The 20635-nt window shown below is 38.6% G+C and overlaps 1 protein-coding gene across 14 annotated transcripts in view; it reads right to left on the bottom strand.

Annotated features, from left to right (window-relative positions):
* The window catches only part of PCM1 (pericentriolar material 1), a 41458-nt gene extending 26249 nt beyond the window's left edge, over positions 1 to 15209 (bottom strand). For 8 of the 14 annotated variants that reach the window (XM_064710471.1, XM_064710483.1, XM_064710477.1 and 5 more), the window contains exons 1-10: positions 14846 to 14983; positions 11120 to 11238; positions 10278 to 10520; positions 8870 to 9142; positions 8180 to 8350; positions 4380 to 4557; positions 3273 to 3382; positions 2623 to 2839; positions 1196 to 1394; positions 713 to 889 (exon numbers count right to left, since the gene is read on the bottom strand). In XM_064710471.1, the coding sequence (XP_064566541.1) occupies positions 713 to 889; positions 1196 to 1394; positions 2623 to 2839; positions 3273 to 3382; positions 4380 to 4557; positions 8180 to 8350; positions 8870 to 9142; positions 10278 to 10520; positions 11120 to 11215 (1664 nt within the window). In that variant the 5' untranslated portion in view covers positions 11216 to 11238; positions 14846 to 14983. Of the gene's footprint in view, positions 1 to 712; positions 890 to 1195; positions 1395 to 2622; positions 2840 to 3272; positions 3383 to 4379; positions 4558 to 8179; positions 8351 to 8869; positions 9143 to 10277; positions 10521 to 11119; positions 11239 to 14324; positions 14344 to 14729; positions 14785 to 14845; positions 14984 to 15119 lie in introns of those variants that run through there. The other 6 variants (XM_064710484.1, XM_064710485.1, XM_064710472.1 and 3 more) reach the window with 5 other exon arrangements.
* Between the last annotated feature and the right edge of the window lie 5426 nt (positions 15210 to 20635).

The following is a 20635-nucleotide window of genomic DNA, read 5'->3' as shown; positions in this document are numbered from 1 at the left end:
TTAACCTTTTAAAAACTGGTATGGATACAATTTTCCTTCAGTCTTTTTCTACCTTTTTTATAAATAGGTGTTCTGACCACTCCTCCTAAAAAAACCCAACAAAACCCCCAAATGAACAAACAAACTCCAACCCCATATAAAATCCATCTAGACACTGGGAGGTTTTCCATATTCATCTCTCCAACAGATTACTTTTTTTAAAAACAATCAAAGCAGCTTTAAATTATCCCCTGCTATATCTGCAACAATACATTAGGTCTTACAGGTGTATGTCTACATTATAAAAGCTTTATATGATGCATAGCTGAGTGACTGTTCATTTCTACCAGGTGAAGATCCTCAATGCACACAGGAGCCAGACTATAGCTGTAAACTGAAGGGTTTTTTCTTCCAATTCTCTAGTCTAAGACTGTCATCTTATAGTGAAATTCCATACACATAATTCAGTACTTAAACCCAAAGGAATTTCAGACTTTTGAAGTCTTATAGTGATTTTCTAAATATTCATGCTAATCTAAATAAATAAGACACCAAGGATTAGATAATTATTAAACATCTGTGTAACAGTTACCTCAAGTTAAAAAAATCTGTACTTTTGTTACCGTAAAAAGCACAGATTTAAGTTACTTCTGTTGACTCAAATAAAGCATTGCAGGTTTCCTGAAGCAACAACTCAGCTACAAAGACTTTGGATAACAAAAAGTACAACAACCTAATATTTGTAACAGGCTGTGGATGCTCATGTTCAGAATCACTTTCTGATTCTTCTGTTTCTTCCTCCTCCTTAGTGTTTTCATTCACAGCATCTGTCATCATATCAGATGTCTGCTCATAGTAGTGAACTAACTCACGTAGCTCATTCAGTCTCTTACGAACCTCATTTAGCTTCCTGAGGAGGAAAAAAAAGAGTATTTAATCTGTTTTGCTGTATTATGCTAATCAATGTAAACTTAATACATATACTCTAAAGTTCTTAGAAGTTACTGTCAGTTTTCAAGAACTCTACACTTGAAGCTCTGAATTCAGTTAACTGTATTAGATTGTTAAGTAATCTGTAATACTAAATTAGGTAGATCAAAAAATGGAAAAAATGGAAAGAGTTACTCAAAACTTATTAAAACTTACACAAAACTTATTAAAAAAGTAATACTCCAAATTACTAAAGCAACACTGAAAAAAATGAAAGAACTTTTACTGAAGCTTTTCTGTTGGATTTAGATTTTCGTCCTCTTCACTCTCATTTTGAGAAACCAGGGAATCAGGAGGATAGGGAGCAGATGCCAGACTATTTGGTTCACCATTGACAACAGTTACTATGCCTACAGGACCAGAAGCAGCTGAAGTTGTACTTCTTTGATCAACACTCCTTTGAGGAGAACCTGAAGCAGGAAAAACTACAGAAAAGAAATAAAGCTTACGTGAACAATTCGTAATAAGGAATCTGCTTAACTGAATTATATTAAAATAACAACAGAAAATATTATCAATAAACAAAACAGCTGTTAATAACTTCTTTCCTTAGCAAAACAAAAGTTTTTTTCCTAAGTTTCACTGCATGCAATGTCAATAGGCAGTGAGTAATAAGGTGTAAACAAGATTTCAGTTATTCCCTTTTAGCTTTATCAAATGTCAGAAGTAGAAACTTTCATGCTGTGAATCTGCCTATAGAGATTTTTCAAGGGTTTACTTAGGGCTACATTGCTTTTTTATAAAAAGTTAACATTTTAGAAATTTGATCAAAGGAAAAATCCTAGCAAATTTTTCACCTCTGCTAAGTTCTTTTGTCCATTTGCTGTACAACAAACTGGATGTTTGCTTCTTCTGGCTACATGAAATCATATCCAAATATGTTCATCTTATATGCACTAAATACATACAGAAAAATTGGGCTACAGTAACATAACTATTATATGAGCACGTCCTTCTCCAAGCGCGCGCTTCAAGGCCTCATTTCTCAATGCTAACCAGAACATGCTGTGATCACCCCTCAGAGGTTTTCAGCCACAGGACAAATGCCACCAGTACAAATGCATTGTTAGAAACAGAGAGCGAGAGCAGCAAGTGGACAGGTCTGCGTGAACAAGCAGAGCAGAAAGTCATTAAAAGAAAAAGCCAAAGCTCTAATCCAGTCAGACAGGTAAGGCCCTCTAGAATGGCCTGTGATTGAAGCCCCTGCCACGAGAGCACATGAAAGCCTTTTGACAGAGAGGAAGCACAGCCATATTGCCATAAAGCTACTAACACATGAAGTGCTGAGTACACAAATGCAAACATATTGGGATAAAAATACAAAGCTCATGTTCATGTGGCTCTTTTTTTCACAAGCCAGATGTGTCACACACAAACATCACATCCTCACATCAGTCAACTTCAGTGTTATAAATGAAAGCGCTAACAGTCATCATCATTGAGTGCTAAGACACTACCATCATTACTTGTACAGTTTTTTGTTAAGACAGAAACTTATACAGCATTAAAAACCATTTATATTAATAGTGCCCTAGCACAGTTTATATCACCACCATTTAGTTGACCAATTGCAATCTCAAACACGTTACAAAACACGCACATTTAAAACATGGTATTCATGAAAAAAATATAGTTCTGCCTAAAATGACTTACAGGAAGAGTTGTTTAGATGTTGGTCACGAAGTGTATGAAGTTCTCCTAGTAGTTTGTCCATCTTTTGCTTTTTACCCTGCAACATTCGCATCTTATTAAAAAGCTGTGCCTTCTCATCTGACTGGTGTTCAGACATTGAAGAGTTTCTGCTTTGTGAAATCTCTCTGGTAAGTGAAAGGCTTTCTGCTTGCCTTCTATTGTCAGGCACAGACTGTGTCTAAAAAGAGTAATTCCATTTTATTCAGAGTACAACAAAAAAAAGGTCAATAAACTGTAAGAAACAAAAAGCTTTCTCGTGGACCTTCTATATGCAACACCAGAATCAACACCAAAATAAAGAATATTATAAAGGGAAATATACTGAGAACATTCTAATGCCATCCCAATAATATAGTGAGTTAATAATTAAATTGCAATAAAGAAACTACTTCTCTAGACTTTAATAGAAACCCATGAGACACAAAGCATAGATCTGCCAGCTAATAACCATTAGGAATTTTCAAGTTTGCTGAGTTTTCAAGTTTGGGGGGAGCTCTGATAACTTCACTAGCAAATACACACAGATGAGCAAGACAAACATTGAACTGGACTGTTAAACAGAATAAAAATTGATAATGGCAAAATCTATACAGTACAATCTCAGGACTAACCTGAGAATCATGGAGTTGGTTGTGAAAGCGTTGAATTAAGTCATTCAATTCTTCATTCAGTTCTGATGTAAGACTCACTCCTGAAACACTACCTGTAGTTTCTGTTACAACTGGGCATACAGAAAAAGGGGAAAATATAAATATTTTTCTACAGAAATAAAATAAAGGCTAGTTAAATAAAAATGTGTGGTTTAACGACATCAACATACTGACCCTCTAAAAATACAGCATGTATTTTTAATTTTGTGTCCTTTCCACCAGCTTTACTCTTGAAAGATGACTTATGCTACAAAAATACTAACAAGACAACTCAGAGCTGCTTTGTAAGGGACCATACAAAACGACTTTAGCCTTGCTCTGTGTTTTGCTAAAAAGGTCAGAGCAAAATGAAAACAACTCATTTGTCCAAGGCTGACAGAAACTTATTAGAAATAAAACGGCAATTATTTAATATAGCTAAACAATCAACAGTGCAGGTAATTTCACTCTCTCAAAATAATAAATTAACAGTACACCAAGCTTTCATATTGGTATAAGTTGTAATATTTACATCTACAAATGGTGTCTTGGAAGCTTCTTGGAAGGTTCTTCAAGAAGCTTCATGAGAAAAATAAATTTAAAAAAAATTTTTTTTTTGCCTTTGCCTCAAAGTTCATATTCAAACAATACTAAATATGCAAGTGGCAGTTGAAAGACCCAAATGATTCTTTCTACTTTCCCCCCAAATACAAACCAACAGGTCATAAAGTCAAACACAAATATTATTTATTTTCCCCAGAGATTATGACTTCATTACACACATAGTAAAGTTTCACTGTTTTCAAATTTCAAAAACATTTATTTTGCCATAAGTTGAATTTGAATCTTATAATTGAGTAGACAAATTCTTAGGAGAAAAACTAATGCTTTTAGGATTTTACAGGTAAACCACAATAATCAGTGCCGGGTTTTTAAATAACACGTCATTTTATAATGTTACATTGTCAACTCTTCAGAAACAGAGGCTTTGAGATAAAAAAGCCTTTTTAATGTGTATTTCACAATTCTAGCTTTAATCATTCAGTCAGCATGTTAACATGCTATAAGAGACACCATCATTCCACATACCAGAATCATCCAGGACAGCAATGGCTTGTTCTGCTTTATGCTGCAAAGCAAGAAGAGCTGCCTGTCTTCCTTGAAGAGCCTTTAATTCTTCCTGCTGTTGTAGCATCCTTTTCAATAAATCATGCTGTTTCTTCAAGTTCTCCAACTCTTCTTTAGCTTCCTGCTGAGGATCTCTGGCCTGCAAGAGATGGAGCAACATTACCATAGCTACAACCATTTATCTGCTGAGAACCAGTAAAAGAAGCACCAAAGCAAGAACAACTTGTATATAAATTAACAGCCTGGTTAATGGAAAAAAGTAAAAATGAAACAGCTCCACCTTTCTGACAGTTCTTTATTAAAAAAAAAAATCCTCAGACATCCAACAGGAAGAAACCTGTATCACCAAAAGGTGCTTATAGCTCCAGAGGGTTTAAGTTTTCTTTTTCTTTACAAAGCCAGTCAGCTGCCCTAATGTGACCCAAAGACTAACCAAAGCCTGCCTCTGTCTTTTAAATCATAACAGAGGCTATTAACCTTAAGACTGTTGAACGTAAGCAAGGTAAGGCATTGCATCATGGAGCTATATAAAACACAAGGTATCAATTGATTTACTGGCCTAAAATCTCTACAATTTTCAGAATCATGTTTTGGGCACTATCTCATTTCTAACCTATAATGTCTTTAATTCTGTGTGCTGTACTTATGGCATTGATACTAGAATACATCAGATTTGGGTAAATCAATTTCATAACAAAAACAGGCATAGAACCCTGTCTACATTGTTTTCAAACAATATTTTGAAATAGTTCTGAAAGAATGAAAGCATGCTGAGCAGTTAAAATATATTAAAACTCAGACATTTTCCTCATCCAATGCTAATTAGGACCTGGAGATTTGCATCAAAACTTTTACTCAAATTAAGTATTTTAATAATGAGACATTAATATCCTGATCCTGTCTGAAGTTGCCTTATGGCACTTTGCACATGAAATAATGGAAAATAACAAGCATCTACAAAGAACACTACTAAATTGAAAGCATAATCTTCTATCCATACAGTATTAAGTTTCTAAAGTAGAAAATTCAGTCCAAATATTCCGCATCACATGTCAGATTAGAAGCAGGCATCTTATGAACTAGTTCTGGGTACTAAGGAATGCTCAACTTTCCAGCAGAGAAAGCTGAAAACATCCAGAATTCTAAACTCAAGGTGTCAGTAAAAGATGGAGTGCAACAAACACTGAAGATTGTTGTTTAACCCTCACCTTCCATATAAACAGCAGAGTAGAGTCCAAATAGATCACACACTGAAATCGGCACAGGAAGGAACAAGGGGAAGAAAGGGAACAAGGGTGTATGTCTCAGCCTCACTCACCTATGAAATAATCCAGGCTTTATCTAAAGTACCAGATCTGCTTGAGTTCATGAAAACTGCTTTTAACAAATTTTTCAAACTTAGTTCTACATTTAGACTAGTAAGCTTGACAAAACATTTAAGTCTTTTATTTTTGGGGAAAAAATATTGAAGACTTTTTAAAAATTAAATCACAGGAAGGACAACAACATAAACAAGCTCATCATGGGTAAAAAAAGATGCTTTAGAAAGTTTTCAAGACATCTTGAAAGTTTTCCTCCTTCCAACTAAATATTGGTATCAACAGCTACAGAAAAACACTTGTGGAACAAGTTAAGGCTATTAATTTCTAATTTGTCTTCGGTATTTGGTATTAGTTTAAATGTGCATTGGCAGACCATTAGTGTAACCATGACAAGTGTCTGAAAGTCACATTTACAACGTTTTCCCAAGAAGGGAACAACAAAACTTAGAAGGATGATCTACATAAAATCACAAAACCTGCTGTACAGAGTTACATCAATTCTAACTTTCAATGCTAACAATTCCGAAGAAAAAATTGTGAAACATTTCTATTCAAAGAAAAAATATTTGAGGCCAAGAAGACTAATCAATGAAAAGACAGCTGGATACAGATAAGCAATCCAGTGGGAACATTCACGGTAAGTAACAAGTACATTTGAAGCAATTAATAAGACTAGCCTGTATAAATCCTATTTGAGGCTAAAGTAACATTTTGAAGTGTACCTTTGAAAGCAATCCATGATCCTGGCTATTAATCCCACAAGGCCAGATTTCCCTGCCATTCAGAGCAGCTCTCTGTCCTTTCCCTTTGGGGCTTGGTGTAACATCAATGTCTGTAACCTGTTCTCGTGCAGTTGAATTCCCTAGTTTGTCCTCAATGCGGGGCCGACAACTCAAACTAAAAGATACCTCCTATATTGAATAGTTTAGTATGTTAGAATTTGAAAATGCACTCCAACTTAGCATATATTTTTAAGTTACAAACCTACCCACTTTATTTTGTCAAATAATGAAAACTACTATCTAATAACATCTACTAAAAAGTGAAGACAATTTTAGTCATTCTTAGAATTTGCACAACAATAAAGCTCCATACAGCAATCAACATTATATGACCAGAAGTATGCACTCTGCATGTAAAACATTCAAGCTGCATGTAAAGAGAGCTTAGATGCAAAATTAAGAGCCAAACAAAAAACTCAGTGCAAATTTTGCAAATATTGAGACAACTGCAAGTTTATACAGACACTTCTTAAAAAACATATGTTTTTCTGCATTATCTTTTTGCATAAAAAATTTAATTTTTTAAAGTTAAAAGTGCATCTTCCATGTCTATCATTAAATTTCCTTACAGACACAGAAAGGGTTCTTATAAAGCTAAAAATAATTACAAAAGCTTCTTAATGTTTTAACTGTTTTATTCCCAAGCAAGTAAATTCTCCCTATCCATAGGACATTCAGTGTGCTAACTGGCCAAAAAGAGTACCTCCCCTCTGGTACTTTTCCTCAGTGTAATAGAATCGAAGACACAAAACCTAAGTTATTAAAATGCCTTTGTATCTACTACAAGATATGTTTACCACGTTAAAAAAAAAACTTTTATAAATAGAAAGGAAGATTGGACTGTTTATCTCAGCACTAAATTCAGAACACATTTTCTGAGGAGGTGCCCATCTTCCCAAAAAATGAGAGAAACTTCTGTGTTAGGTCAATACTTCTATCTTGTCACTAGAAAGATGCTTGGACAATGGCCCACTAATGATACATTTCTAACTCCCCCCTCACCCAATACCCAAAAACTTTCCCCACTAACAGAAACAAACCTAGAGATGAAAAATTGTATAGAAAGGTATTTCTTCCTACAACAAATGAGTGAGTTCTCTGCCAAAGTACACATTCAACTCTTCATTGTACTTTGAAGAAAGAATAAAGATTTAAAAGATTCTTCAGATTGCTGTTGTGACAGAATCATTACTTTTTTCTCATATTAAAAAAATAAACCCACACATGCATGGACACCTCTTTAATGGAGTGCTTAGGGATTTACTATTTTCAAATTGAACTGCAGATTATGACACTATCATAAGACCCATGAAAAAACCAAAATAAAGCCCTAATTTCTACCTTAATTGCTAAAAGGCAGCTTACCGTGGTATCTGAAGCCTCAGACTGCACATCAATGTTTAGCGATGTGCTCTCACCTACAGAACCAGATCCCACAGCTGAATCTATAGTCCGAACATCATCCTCCTCATTTTCTCTAGCCTGAAATATTTCATTGGCACAAATCAAAAGCTATATAAGGGGGCAGCAAAAATGAATTATGGAAGGTACTACATACCAAAATCAACACCCTCAGTAGCACCATCAAAACATAAACGGTCAACTCCTAAAAAAAGCTTACAGTGCAGAAACAAACATATTATGTTCTCAAACTTACAAGCATCTTTTGCAAAAATTTCAGATAGGATTTCTCCTGCTCTTTAAGGTCATCTATAAGGTGCGATAAACGCTCAACATTGGCCGATCTCTCATTTTTCTCTACAAGATCATCCCGCATGGAGCTGGCCTTAGCAATATAGTCGCGAATCTGAACTAGTCTGCTCACAATCTGCAAAGACACTGAAGTTACTGAATGCATTCAGCTGCAACTGCAATGTATTCAATGCACAAGACAGGGACAGCAACAGCAAAGGAGTAATGAAAGGGAGACAGGTTAGTACTTTCACTCCTCTGAGCGCTCTTCCACAAGTGGTTAAAAGTCAACAGCCTTTATAAGGACAGATTTATGCATGCGGGAAGTTGCAAGGCTGAAGCACAGGGCTTCTGGTCAACACAGGCTAGAACACAACTGAGCTCATCAATCATCTACAGTCAACTGTGAGAGCACTTTCTGGAGCCACATAAAAGGGAACCAACCTCTAAAATGAAAATTATTATTACTTCTGTTACCAATAAGCAGATTTCTAAAGAACAGTAGATTATTAAGTCTGGTTTCATGTTTTCTTCACGTTTCAGAAGAGTAGAACTTAAATATTTCCACTAAGAATTTATACTTCGAAGAAATTTAGAAAGCAGCACTGAAGATTAAGAGTCAATATTTTGCAGACTTTATAGGCTGTGTAAATACCTGGCTACTATCCATCGTTTGTTCTCCCCTTCCATCTTCTTGAGCAGATGCTTGACAATTTTGCAAGAAATCCTTGCTTAGAGCAGCTCCAAACAACTCTTTACATTGCGCTGATACCCCACCTTCCTTTTTTTGGGAAGCTGAGGCAGGATCTTTGCTTTTGTTAGTGTTAATCTGTAGTGACAGGAAGTTGAATGGTTTTTTGTTCTCATTAAGTTGACGTTTGTTATTAGCAGCCGTTGCCCTGCCTTGCGAATCACTTCCAATGCTTCTCTATATACAAACAAAAGTAAGAAAAAATGCTTTATTTTTTCATCCAATATGTTCTCAACACTGCTTTTTTTTCGCTGCTTGTATTACTATTCCTACAGTATTATTAGACTGATTTTAAAGTTACCTAATCAGTCATCAACTGGCCAAAAGTTAGCTGAAGACAGTGCCAATAATCTTTTGTCATAAAGTCTTCAGAAAGCAAATCCATCCTCCCAGAACAATGAGAACCAAAAAACATTTGGTAGTTTCTCAGCATTTAGTTCCTCATTTTTGCTGTGAACTCGATCTTTACTGTAGCAAAAGGCAGTCTACTTCTCCAGGTACACTTGAGGAAAGAACAGTAATAAAAGAGTAGCATATTCCTGTGCAGAACATAATACCTCAAAACTTCAGCTTTTTTTTAAAATCTTGTGAATAGCAACATGTTGCCATAACATATATTTGAGCAGGAAGTTTTGCCCAGCCTTTAAACTGTAAATCAGCACAATAAATCACACTGGAAAGAACCATCATAACCAAAGAAGTTAGCAACAACCTTTGGTAATGATGAACTAGCCTCTGTTCTGAAATCGTTAGCACAGATTTATGCCTTGTTCCAAAAGACTCAATCCCTCATATTTTTCCTTAGCTTTGGAAAAGGGAAGGATGAATGTGCTGTATTTCCAAAAAAGTAGTTTTGGTTCAAGAATTTGTGCCATAAAATTCTCTGTTCTACTGAGGAGCAGTTTTTAATGATACTCCTCTGCTTAATCCACAAGGGTAACAATGTTCAGGATCACAAACTGGCAGTTTGAGAACAGATTTTCAAAATAAAGTAACAGCTATTTTCAGGTAGCATACAAGTATGATGAGTAAGAAATACTGCTCTGAGGACACATGAATTTTATAATGGCTGAGAGCAAGAAAGTGAAGACAGCTATCACACAAACAGAGGAAAGCCATAGTCCTGAACTTTCTCATATTTCCTTAAGTTCAAAACCAAAATTTTGATTTGGTTGTCATGGTGCCTATAGGTTTGGTTTTTTTTTACCTTGATCACTTATGAAAGGATTCTGTACTCATCTGTCACTTTATTAAGCAATAACTGAATACATTTTGGAGTCACATTTTAGTGGGAGCCAGTATTCACACAAACCTGATCCAGATCACTGAAGTTTATTCTTTGTTTAAGCCTTTCTAGTTCAGCCTGCTCTGGAACAGACATCTGAGTCATGTATCGAGCATGAGGAAAGCTGTGAGTTCTGGTCTTCCGTCGCTCCATTCCAGGGGAAGATTCTGGAGATATGTCATTAGTAAGTCTTGTTTCACCTTCCCCACTAAGCTTTTTCTTGTTTTTCTCTGAAGATCTGTTTGCTTTCTTCTGTTGACCTCCCCAGTCCTTAAGGGGTAGGAGAGAGAAAAAAAATCGTATTTGTTATCCACCCAGACAAAAAGCAAATGTTTGCATTCTGTGAGAGAGTTTACTTCCATTTTAGAAGTAAAAATAGCAAGCCACATTGAAGTAAGCACTAAGTTTTCTAGAGCAAATGTCACTTTACAAAATAAAATTTTCCCCACTGCATAATTAAAAATAACTTATCAGGAAATTTTAAATCCATTTCATCCTAAATGCATTAAATTAACTTCAAATGAAGCTGAGGTTGTATTTTTCTTCTTTGCTGGGGACTTCACTTTTTAGGAGTTCAGAACATTTTAAATTATAGCTTTCACTTTCCTGTCACCTACAATGTTTTTGTGTCTAGCTACTTTATTTACCCCAAACACTTGTCATAAATACCCCATAGACATCACAATCTCTGAATTATACCCACTGCTTCCTTACATGTACCTCAGGTTTTCCAGGTAAAGCTGCACTGGATGCAAAGCCATGCATGATGAGGCTTAGGGGTTTGCACTGTTACCTGCCACTAAGAGAATCTAGCTGGTAATTCTAATGTCCAGCACCAAATGGCAACAAAAAGAAAAGAAGAATTGTACCGTGTTGTTCAGCCGGTCATCCAGGCTCTCATTGCTCCAGCTGGGCAAGCCCTGGTCATTCATGCCTTCTTCAAAGGGACCACCTCCTGCTGCCATGACAAGTGATCAATAAAAGCAATCTATAAGGAGTTGAAAGAAATGTGCTGTATTAAAATCAGTTTACACAGAAAATTTTAAAGATTCATGATCTGAGAAGACAACTATATATTCATTATATGATAAAAACAAAAAGCTGTTTAGGAAACTAAACTCCCCATTTACTACGCTCTGTTACTAGAAATGTATCAATGAGAAGAACACAGAAAGTGGCATTAAAAAAATAAAGGAATAGTAGTTGTGAGTTCGGGGCTTTTTAACCTCTGATCTATGAAAGAAAGATTTGGGGGTTTTCTGAGGGTTTCAATTGTCCTTACTTTAAAACAAACTGTACAGTGCTCAGAAAGGCTGCTTTGTAATTCATACAGCCTACACTTCCAGACCCAGGGCGATGTCTATTCGATACAGTAAGTGACTCTGGAGACCCAGAATGTCAAACTTTCACATCCATTTTAACACTGAGATACTGAAAACAGAGTACTGAATGACACACTTGCAAAAATACATGGAAGACAGACGTCAGTAAAAGGATTTTTACTTTCATTACCACACATTAAGCTATTTAAGCAGTGAATGACCTGCCACTAACATTACAGATTCTACCGAAACCAAACAAAACCGTGAGTTCCACAGAGCTTAGCTGCTCTCCATCAGGGTCACTCTGTGCAATAGAAAGTAACTTAAATGTTTGAACTTTCCATTTTCACTTCTTGTTTTGACATTAGAACCAAAAAAAATTGTTAAAGCTGAAAGATCAGAAAAAGTATTCCTTTATGAAAGTAAAATTAGATTAGCCTGTTCCAAAAGGTGAAGAATATGTAGCTAACTATATTTGCTGAGTGCTGCTGTCACAATTGCAGTGTAGAAAGCTACAAAATTTAACTAAGAGCTGTAACAGATGCAGAAGAAAGGCAGCCTTGCAGAGATTTACTTTTTCCAGCTCGTTTCCACCACTATGTTAGGATATAACCCTAAGCTTAACTGAAAAAATATAAATATAGAAGTTGACAGGAACCACTTTCTCAACATTTTACTCCAACTATCTACTAATTTTCATAGTGCAGGTGAAGAAATCACCCAAAACTAAAGAATACAAAATATTTAAGAAGTTTGTTGGGTTTTTTTTATATCAGTTCCAGAAAGGAAAACAGAAATCTTGAACTAAATTTAAAAGCTGTCCTAGCACATCTATCTTGCTTAGGTATAGGATTCAATCAAACTCCCAGAGTACAGCCCTCTCCAGAGGCACACTCACCAGGCAGTACTCCTATGCAAACACAGGCAATTACTAAATCACAAAGGAAATGGGATCTAGCAGGCATGCTCCTCACACCATAACCACATCTCCACTGGGCAGCGTGCCAGCCTAGGCCACGGGAACAGTCTGGAGTCTTTCCTCTTCTGCATCTCTCAAGCACAACACACAGAGAACAGGTGCAGGGGCCTCTGCCTTGGCAACTCTGCCCTACTGTCCCTGCACAAGGACTCACTCCCTTCTTCATCCCAACAGAGGTGCCCACTAGGCCATGCAACCAGAGGGCACATCCTAGAAAAGTGCACAGGGAAGCTCATGCTAAAACTTACAAGCATCCAAAGCAAATGCATAGCTATCAGTTCAAAAGCAGCCATGATTTTAATGAACTATCTCCAGTTACAGATAAACTGCTCAGCTTTGCAGATGTGTAAGACCCAACATTTCACCAGACACTGTATCCTGACCTATGTCACTGAGCATTATGAGGAAGATTAGAGGCCATCTGGGTTTACAGTCCAATTCTCTAAGCTGTTTCCTCATCATCACGTTATATAATTCTCTAAAACCATAGCAAAAGTAGTTTTTCCCTATCTTCCACTCTAAGAAGAAGTGGCAGTATTCATCTCTACATAATACAAGTAACTACTCACATTTATTTCCTCTGAAACTTTCAGAAAACCGGTTCTCAACTATCTTTGCTGTAGGAGACTCCATTACCTCCGAAGTAATTTCACAGCCCCAGATGGAATATTGTGAATTACAGGACTCTGGAATATTGTGAATTACAGGATTCTCAAGCAAGGAGACCCGGCATACATCAACATGCCCTGACAAACACGGCTCAAAAACAAGAGTATCTTCATAATTTCCAGCAAGTGGATTTTAAAGTGTTCCAACAGAACCATCCCTGTACCAAAACGAAAATTTCTAAATATTCCTACTATAGTCTTTGGCACCTCCAAATTAACTGTAATCAAGTAAGTTTAAGATCAGAGAGCTCTGATGGTCTATTACCTCTTTAACTCAGTTGAAAAACACAGAGAGGTTCAACTAGGTTTTTGTTTCTTTCATATGAAGCTGTTCATTCCACCTCCACATATATATTTTACCAATATACATTTTAATTTGTTTTCATTTTACCAGCTACTTTAACAAAAAATCCTCTTCTAAAAACTTTGCTATCTTCCCACTACCTACCTATCTACCTACAGCAACCAATTCCTAATTTCAGGTTCTTGCAAGTCATAGGATCTGTACAAAAGCTTTTGAGCATGTGCCTACTGCCTTACAACATTTACCAGGGACTTGGGAAAAAAATACGACTTTCAACTATACCTTCTATAGAAATAATAACCTGAGATAACATGCAGAATTATAGGCAAAATACATAAGACAAGAGTCAAAACATTCTGCACATGTATCGGGACGTGTAGACTGCACAGAAGAGACACTACTTAACACAAAGGTATGTACTTCAAAAGGCCTTTTCTACAGTAAAGATGCTCTTGAGAAGTTTTTCCCGTAGCATTCATGTGAACGAAGGAGCTCTCTAGAGCACCTAATACTGCAGAGAGGAAACTTCTGACAATCAAAAAAACTTAAACGGAAAACAGAAAGTCACAAAAAGCCATCAAAGCACCATAAAGGCTGAAAATGGAGCTAAATACTTCCTTTTAAGTTTAGCTTTTTAAGACGTGCACTCCTCACTGGGCATTAACTCCTTAAAAGCAAACCACACAGTATCTTCACACAGGAGCAGTCAGCAGAGCAAATCCTCTCCTGCCGCACCGGCCAGCGCTCACAGGAGCCGCACACTCACACACGCCGGCTCTGGGCGGTGTGTCCGGCACTCACAGCTTCCAGCGCCGGGGCCTCCGCAGCGCCCGCGGGCTCCGCCGTCCCGACCCGCTGCGATGCCAACGGCAGGCGCCGAGCGCAGGCCCGCCGGGTCTCGTCGCCGCCAGCGGGGCCGGCTCCGGAGCGAGCGACGGCCCGGCGGCTCTGCCGGCCGCACCGCTCACTGCCTGAGGCGGGCCAGGCGCTCCCGGCCGGGGGGCGGCGGGCAGAGATCCCGCTCCTTCCCGGCGCCAAAGCCCGGGCGCCGCGGGCTGCGTGGGTAGGCGGGCTCTGCTCAAGGCGCCTCCGCTGCCGCGAACGCGGCGGCGTCTCCTTGGAGAGCGGATAACGCGCCCTGCCCTGTGCGAGGGGCGCGGCCCGCACAGCCCGCCGCTCCCGCACGGTTTCCCCGCCGCCCCGCACCTGCGTCCGAGCCCACTGGCTGCCCCGAACCCCCACGCAGGCGGGCCGCCGCCACCAGGGGAAAGGGACGGGGAAGGGGCAGCGCGCCGCGCCACGGGCAGGAGAAGGCGGCTCACCCCGCGCCGGAGGGGAGGTCACCCGGCCTGGCTCCTCCTCCACCGCCGGCCGCCACTCGCGGGGCCCGGGCTGCCCGGACGAACGTTTCGTCTTCGGGCGGCGGAGGAGCGGCGCGGCCTCGCTTCGCCCGACGCGGCGGGACCGGGCTGGCCGAGGCGCTCACGACGCTCCTGCCTCAGCCACCGCCGCCATCTTGGCCGCCACTCCGCCGGGGGCGCGGGGGGCGGTTCCAGGCGGAGGGATACAGACACAGACGGACAGACAGACACTCACCGTTACCTGGTAACCTCCGCCCGCCCATGCCCTTCCGCACTGCGCGCGCCCCGCTCGACCCGCACCGCGGAGCACCCGAGGATCCCCCGCGCAACCGCCGGGGCGGTCGGGAGAAGAGCAGTGGGCGAAGAAACTCCAACTCCCAAGGTGCATTGTGCGGGAGGCGCGGCGCCCCAGGGCCGGCGGCGGTGCCTCCTGGGAGCGGTAGTTTTCCACTCAGGGAACGACCCCGCCCCATGGCAGGACTGGGACGCGTCCGGCGCTGTTATGCGGCCGGCGGGGAATCGCTGAGCGTGTTTTTCGTACAAAATAAAATACGAAAGCGGCGATGGACTCTATAAATACTTTTGCCTGATTGGAAGACAAGTAAAATCGTGTCGAAATCCTAAGCGTGGATGAGGGTCAGTCCTGCCCTCTTTTGGAGCAGTTTCGACTGCTCTGTTCCTGTCAACCTATGGTGTGTCTTGCTCCTCAACTTGTGGCAGATAGATGGAGTTCACGCATCTAGGTTCTTTATACTTTACACTTTACTTTGGGGGGAAAAAATATAAATAGAGGGTTTGGCATTTAAAAAACTATAGCTGTGCATAAAAGCCTGTGCGCTGTGCTTGATACTTAACTGAAGTTAAAGAGAATCACAGAATATGCTGAGTAGGAAGCGACTCTAAGATCCAGCTCTTGCCCTGCACAGGACACCCCAAGAGTCACACCATGTGCCCAAGAGTGTTTTCCAAATGCTTCTTGAGCTCTGTCAGGCTTGGTGCTGTGACCACTTCCCGGGGGAGCCTGTTCCAACCACCCTCTGGATAAAACACTTTTCCTAATATCCAACCTAAACCTGCCCTGATGCAGCTTCAGGCCCTGTCCCTGTCACCCCAGGGGAGAGGTCAGTGCCTGGCCCTCCCCTTCCCCTCACAGGGAAGCAGTCCTTCAGGGGACTGGGCTTGCATAACACACGCAGGATTTCTATTTCAGTGAAGCTGGTATCGTAGATATGACTTTCATTTGGTGGGGATGGTCCCTTGTCAAAACCCCCAGCATTTTCAGCATTTCCATTACACCGAGTTTCTAAAGCAAAAGCATTTAGCATTCACATAGGCCTCATAATTGATCCTGTTAGAGAAACATTGTACTGGTGCAACATGGAAAGTAGTTAGTCTTCATCTCTCCCATATTAGGATTTATAGTAATGTATTTTGCTAAAGAAATAAAATATACATGAATCCTTTTCAATGATCCATTAATCTGTCTGTAATCTAGAAAAGGAACTAAATAATTGGAAAAGCATCAAAATAAAGATGTTTCAATAAAAGTAATTTTGTTATCTCCAGCACATTCCCCCATACCAAAGTTCTGGATAATACTGAGTGAGTGAAAGAGGTGAGTGTAAGATTGTCTGTTAGAGCAGAATCTTTCTCCCATTTCTACCACAAACTACTTGATTGTATAGCCACTAATGAAATTACTTTGAAAACAATCTACAACAGTTTAAAGGATACTCTCTGTGTGATGAATATATATTATCAATCTCTACTGCAATTCTACAGCTAATAAAGAAGTTAGTTTATTGGCATTTTTATTATACTTTTAACTATTGTCCTATTTTTCTGAACTCAGGTATCATGTCTGGATATCATCACAATATTGGCAGTGTTGCTGTTGACAAGATGCTTTCTATTGTTTCAGTGACAAATCTCCCACAGCATGGCAGGTGGAAGAAGAACTTAAGAGAAAATACTGCCCTTAGTACACTGACTACAATTTATTTTTTTCGCTGCGCCTTATTCTTAAAATACACCTCCCTCATTCCTATTGTTTCCTGCAGAAAAAAAAAACAACCAAACAAACTTACATAAAACATGTAATACGTTTTTAAGGGGAAAAAATGAAATTGACTGTAGTATGTTTCAGTAACAATGGAGTGTTTTAATATTTTAGTGTAGTCCCTTATAACTGTGTGTTTTCTTTTGCACAGTATGAGCTTACAGCATCATTACTCTGATTCCTGCTTGTCATTTGGAGGATGATTTTTCTCTTCTTATTTTCTGCCCCTATTCTGGAATTGGCTGCAAACTTGTTCATGTGTTTTCTTTTCTTTCTGTTTGTTTATTTTAGAAATGGCTCCTCAGAGCCATTTTTCATTTGGGACAGAGAATTCAAAAAGGTACAACAGGCATGAAGGAATCATGGACTGCACTGCAAGATGCATGATTTCCAGCAGGTGGTTCTCCACTACTGTTGTAAAATATCATCTCAGGATTTGGGAATGATTATGAGGCAAAACTCATATGGCTTAAAGAATGTCTTTTTAATTAAATAAAATAAATATTTGGGGGGGAGAGGAGGAGGGAAATCCTATATCAATGCTAATGAGCCTCTACACAGACAGCAACTAAACCCCCCCTACAAAGATCTCTATTATAAGCACTTCCCCCAGCAACATGCTAATGAGTGAATGCTCACAGAAACTGAATGGATTATCTTTGAGATAGCCCAATTTAATTAGGATTGAAAGCCATCTCAGAGACATAATTATATTTTTCTTACACAACTTTTGGCTGTATCTTGTTAATTTTGCTTTATCATTCTAAAGTGAAAGAAAGCAAACAAAATACAGGCATGTAAGGGCTGGGGGCAAGAAGAAGTGAAGGATTAATGTTTTATTGAGACAAAGGAGATGTGAGAAGCATCTGGGAAGAGAGATTTTGAAACCCCCTAAAACAGATACATAGTAAAACAGTAATTAATTACAACAGTAATTAATTGAGCATTTGATTCATGCAGTAGTTGTCCACTTTTTCCCTGATTTTATGACAAAGGGGTTTTTGCTGCAAAATTTAAACTGTCCAAAAATGACCAGCCTGCCATAATATGGTTACACCCTGACTACCAAGCTACTATACTAAATGTATTTTTTCTTTCTTTGTTATGTTTGCATAACTTTAGATTGGAAAGATCTTTGAAGGCAAAGAGTTTCAAGTTGATTTGTCTAGGCAGATGAAGTGTCCACTTATCCCTCTAAGGTCTGATGACAAGCTGAGCAGGGTAAGGGGAGAGACACAGGAATTTAAGACCACAAAGGCAAGCTTTAGGCTTGTCAAGATTCACCAATTTAATACTAGTGAAGAAACTAGCACAAAAAGGAAACAATTTTTGATGATCCACTCAAGCAAAACAGTCATCAGAAACAATAAAGGAAAGAGGAATAATTGGAAAGTAGTTATTTGCTAACTTAATCAGAGACCAGGAAATATCTCAGATGGAGAATGGACAGGATCCCCATTGTAAACATTTTCCACATCCTTAAGGATGCAGAAAGGAATCCTCTTGGTACTGCCATTACCTCACCCATCTGTAACATTTGCTGTTGTGTGCACTCCAGGTATTACATTCTAGTAAAATATTAGTGACTGCAGTCAGACCAAGGGATAAAGTGATGGATGGACCCACAAGACATAACCATGTTTGTTTTATTAAATGCACTTATTTAATACAACCAGCACACACCGGGATCACCAATGCTGCCCTGCCTAGAATCCCTAAGACCATATTTTTCTCATTGGCGTCTTTGAAGTCAGACTCCATTGAAATCTATTTTTAAAACTATTTTAAAGGGGTCCATATAGCACAGAAGTTGGCAAGGTTATGAGTATTATTTCACTCTTTAGAAATTAAATAAAATTTTACAAGTACCATACAAATATGGGATTTAATCCGTATGTCTGTCTATGTTGTTTAATTCAACATTATATTTGATACATTGTACTCTTAATTGCATAGTCTAATCTTTTTTTTTCCTATTTGTACTCCATTCTCATCTTCAATTCATTCCTTGGCCAACAAAGATAATCCAAGGAGAAACAAAATATTTCTGTTGCTCTGAAATTACATATTTGACTTAACCAGGTGTATCTGCAGGTTCTTCAGAAAACTGAGTAGGAACAACCTTTCATTCACAATATCTTGGGTGGTTGTTTTATACAATGATATTGCCTAGCTACTTCCACATTATTTCAATTTCTGGAGTCATAACATAAATATGTGTTACACTGAACAAATAAGTAAATTAAAAAGCGAGCAGGAAAAAGATAAAATTATGATAGAGCTTAAGAATACCCTATAAATTTTTAACTCTGATTTGATTCAAAGAAGAAGAATATGAAAGAAGTGACCCCACCACACACAGAGAAATGCTCAGAACCAAGAATTTTCATTTGCAAATTATAATTCTAAGAGGAAAATGTTGTTGATTTTTCCTATTCTTTTTGCTTTGCAGCTGGCAATCTGCAATGTACCTGATATCAGTCACTCCTGTATATTCATAAGTGCTTTCCCTAAACTGTATGGCTTCAGTTATGTTGAAGACTTACCAGCATTAAAATAGTTAGTCTATAAATGCTACACTGAATTCTTCAAAGCCACCCAATATTTTTTCATATGTGTTTTTGTATTTCTTTAATTGGGAAGAAATCTGCTGAAGTTTTGGGACATTTTACAGCCACTAAGCAGTTTACAAGGGAACATCGAATCCACAAAAAGAAAAAAAAGCCTAAAAATTATGCGGCCTTTTGTTTATAATCAATTGGGCTGACTTCTAATAAAAAAAACTTTTATAAGGAATTCCACTGTAGCTACACAGAGTTGATTCATTTTGTGATGTTCTGCATTTTATCCTATGGCAATAATGCTTTTGAAATACATACTTGCCTTTGTGCTACTGGTTTTGCAAGTATAGAAATAGCCAAGCATGATGGCCTTGCATGTCCAATGACTATATTCACACATGCCAATATATATGCAAAGATTTAAACTAGAGTAATTTTGAAAGGTTTTAAATAGCTTTCTAATCTAAATCTTTCAGTCACATTAGTAATTTAATTACTTTCCTGGTTCCTTTCTTTTTCTAGTGGCAGAGATTTGGTACTGTGTCGTACTAGTTGTACTGTTGATTAGGGCTGGTACAGATGGACAATAGAACTAAATTGATCAATACCAAGGAAGAGGGGTTAGTTGGTGCAGCTTTCCAAAGACATTCCATACTTTTCAACAAGTAGAATATAGGAGAAGGATGTCTTTGAAGAGGGCAAAAGGAAAACTGAGGCCAGCAGGAAGCTTCCTGTGTAAAGAAGGCAAGAGAAGGCAGGATATGTAAGCTGTTCTTCTAAATAAGGCAGAAGATTATGAGCCAGGTTCTTTTCTTGGCACTCACACTAAGATCTTGAGCAGGTCACTTTGCCAGATACATTTCCTCACATGAACATTTAACATAGTTAAATTGATATTTGTTAATATTTTGAGGGTGATGAATAGAAGACAAACACCAGCAGTGAAACTTGCTGTGATTTTGGGTTTTTTTTTTGGAATTACTTTGGGCCTTCTCTGAGTACACTGTTTTTTCTATATTCTGCAAAGATGTGTACAGACCTAGATGTTTGCTAGGTCTTCAACTCTGTGAGGTGTTCCTGTGTATCTATGCTACTTACACTGTCTTTTCTACTGCCTATTGAAAAAGATGG

Source organism: Zonotrichia leucophrys, chromosome 4, assembly GCF_028769735.1.
Source record: "Zonotrichia leucophrys gambelii isolate GWCS_2022_RI chromosome 4, RI_Zleu_2.0, whole genome shotgun sequence".
NCBI lineage: Eukaryota > Metazoa > Chordata > Aves > Passeriformes > Passerellidae > Zonotrichia > Zonotrichia leucophrys.
Note: the sequence above shows the minus strand (reverse complement) of the source record. Positions and strands in the feature narration are given on the sequence as shown.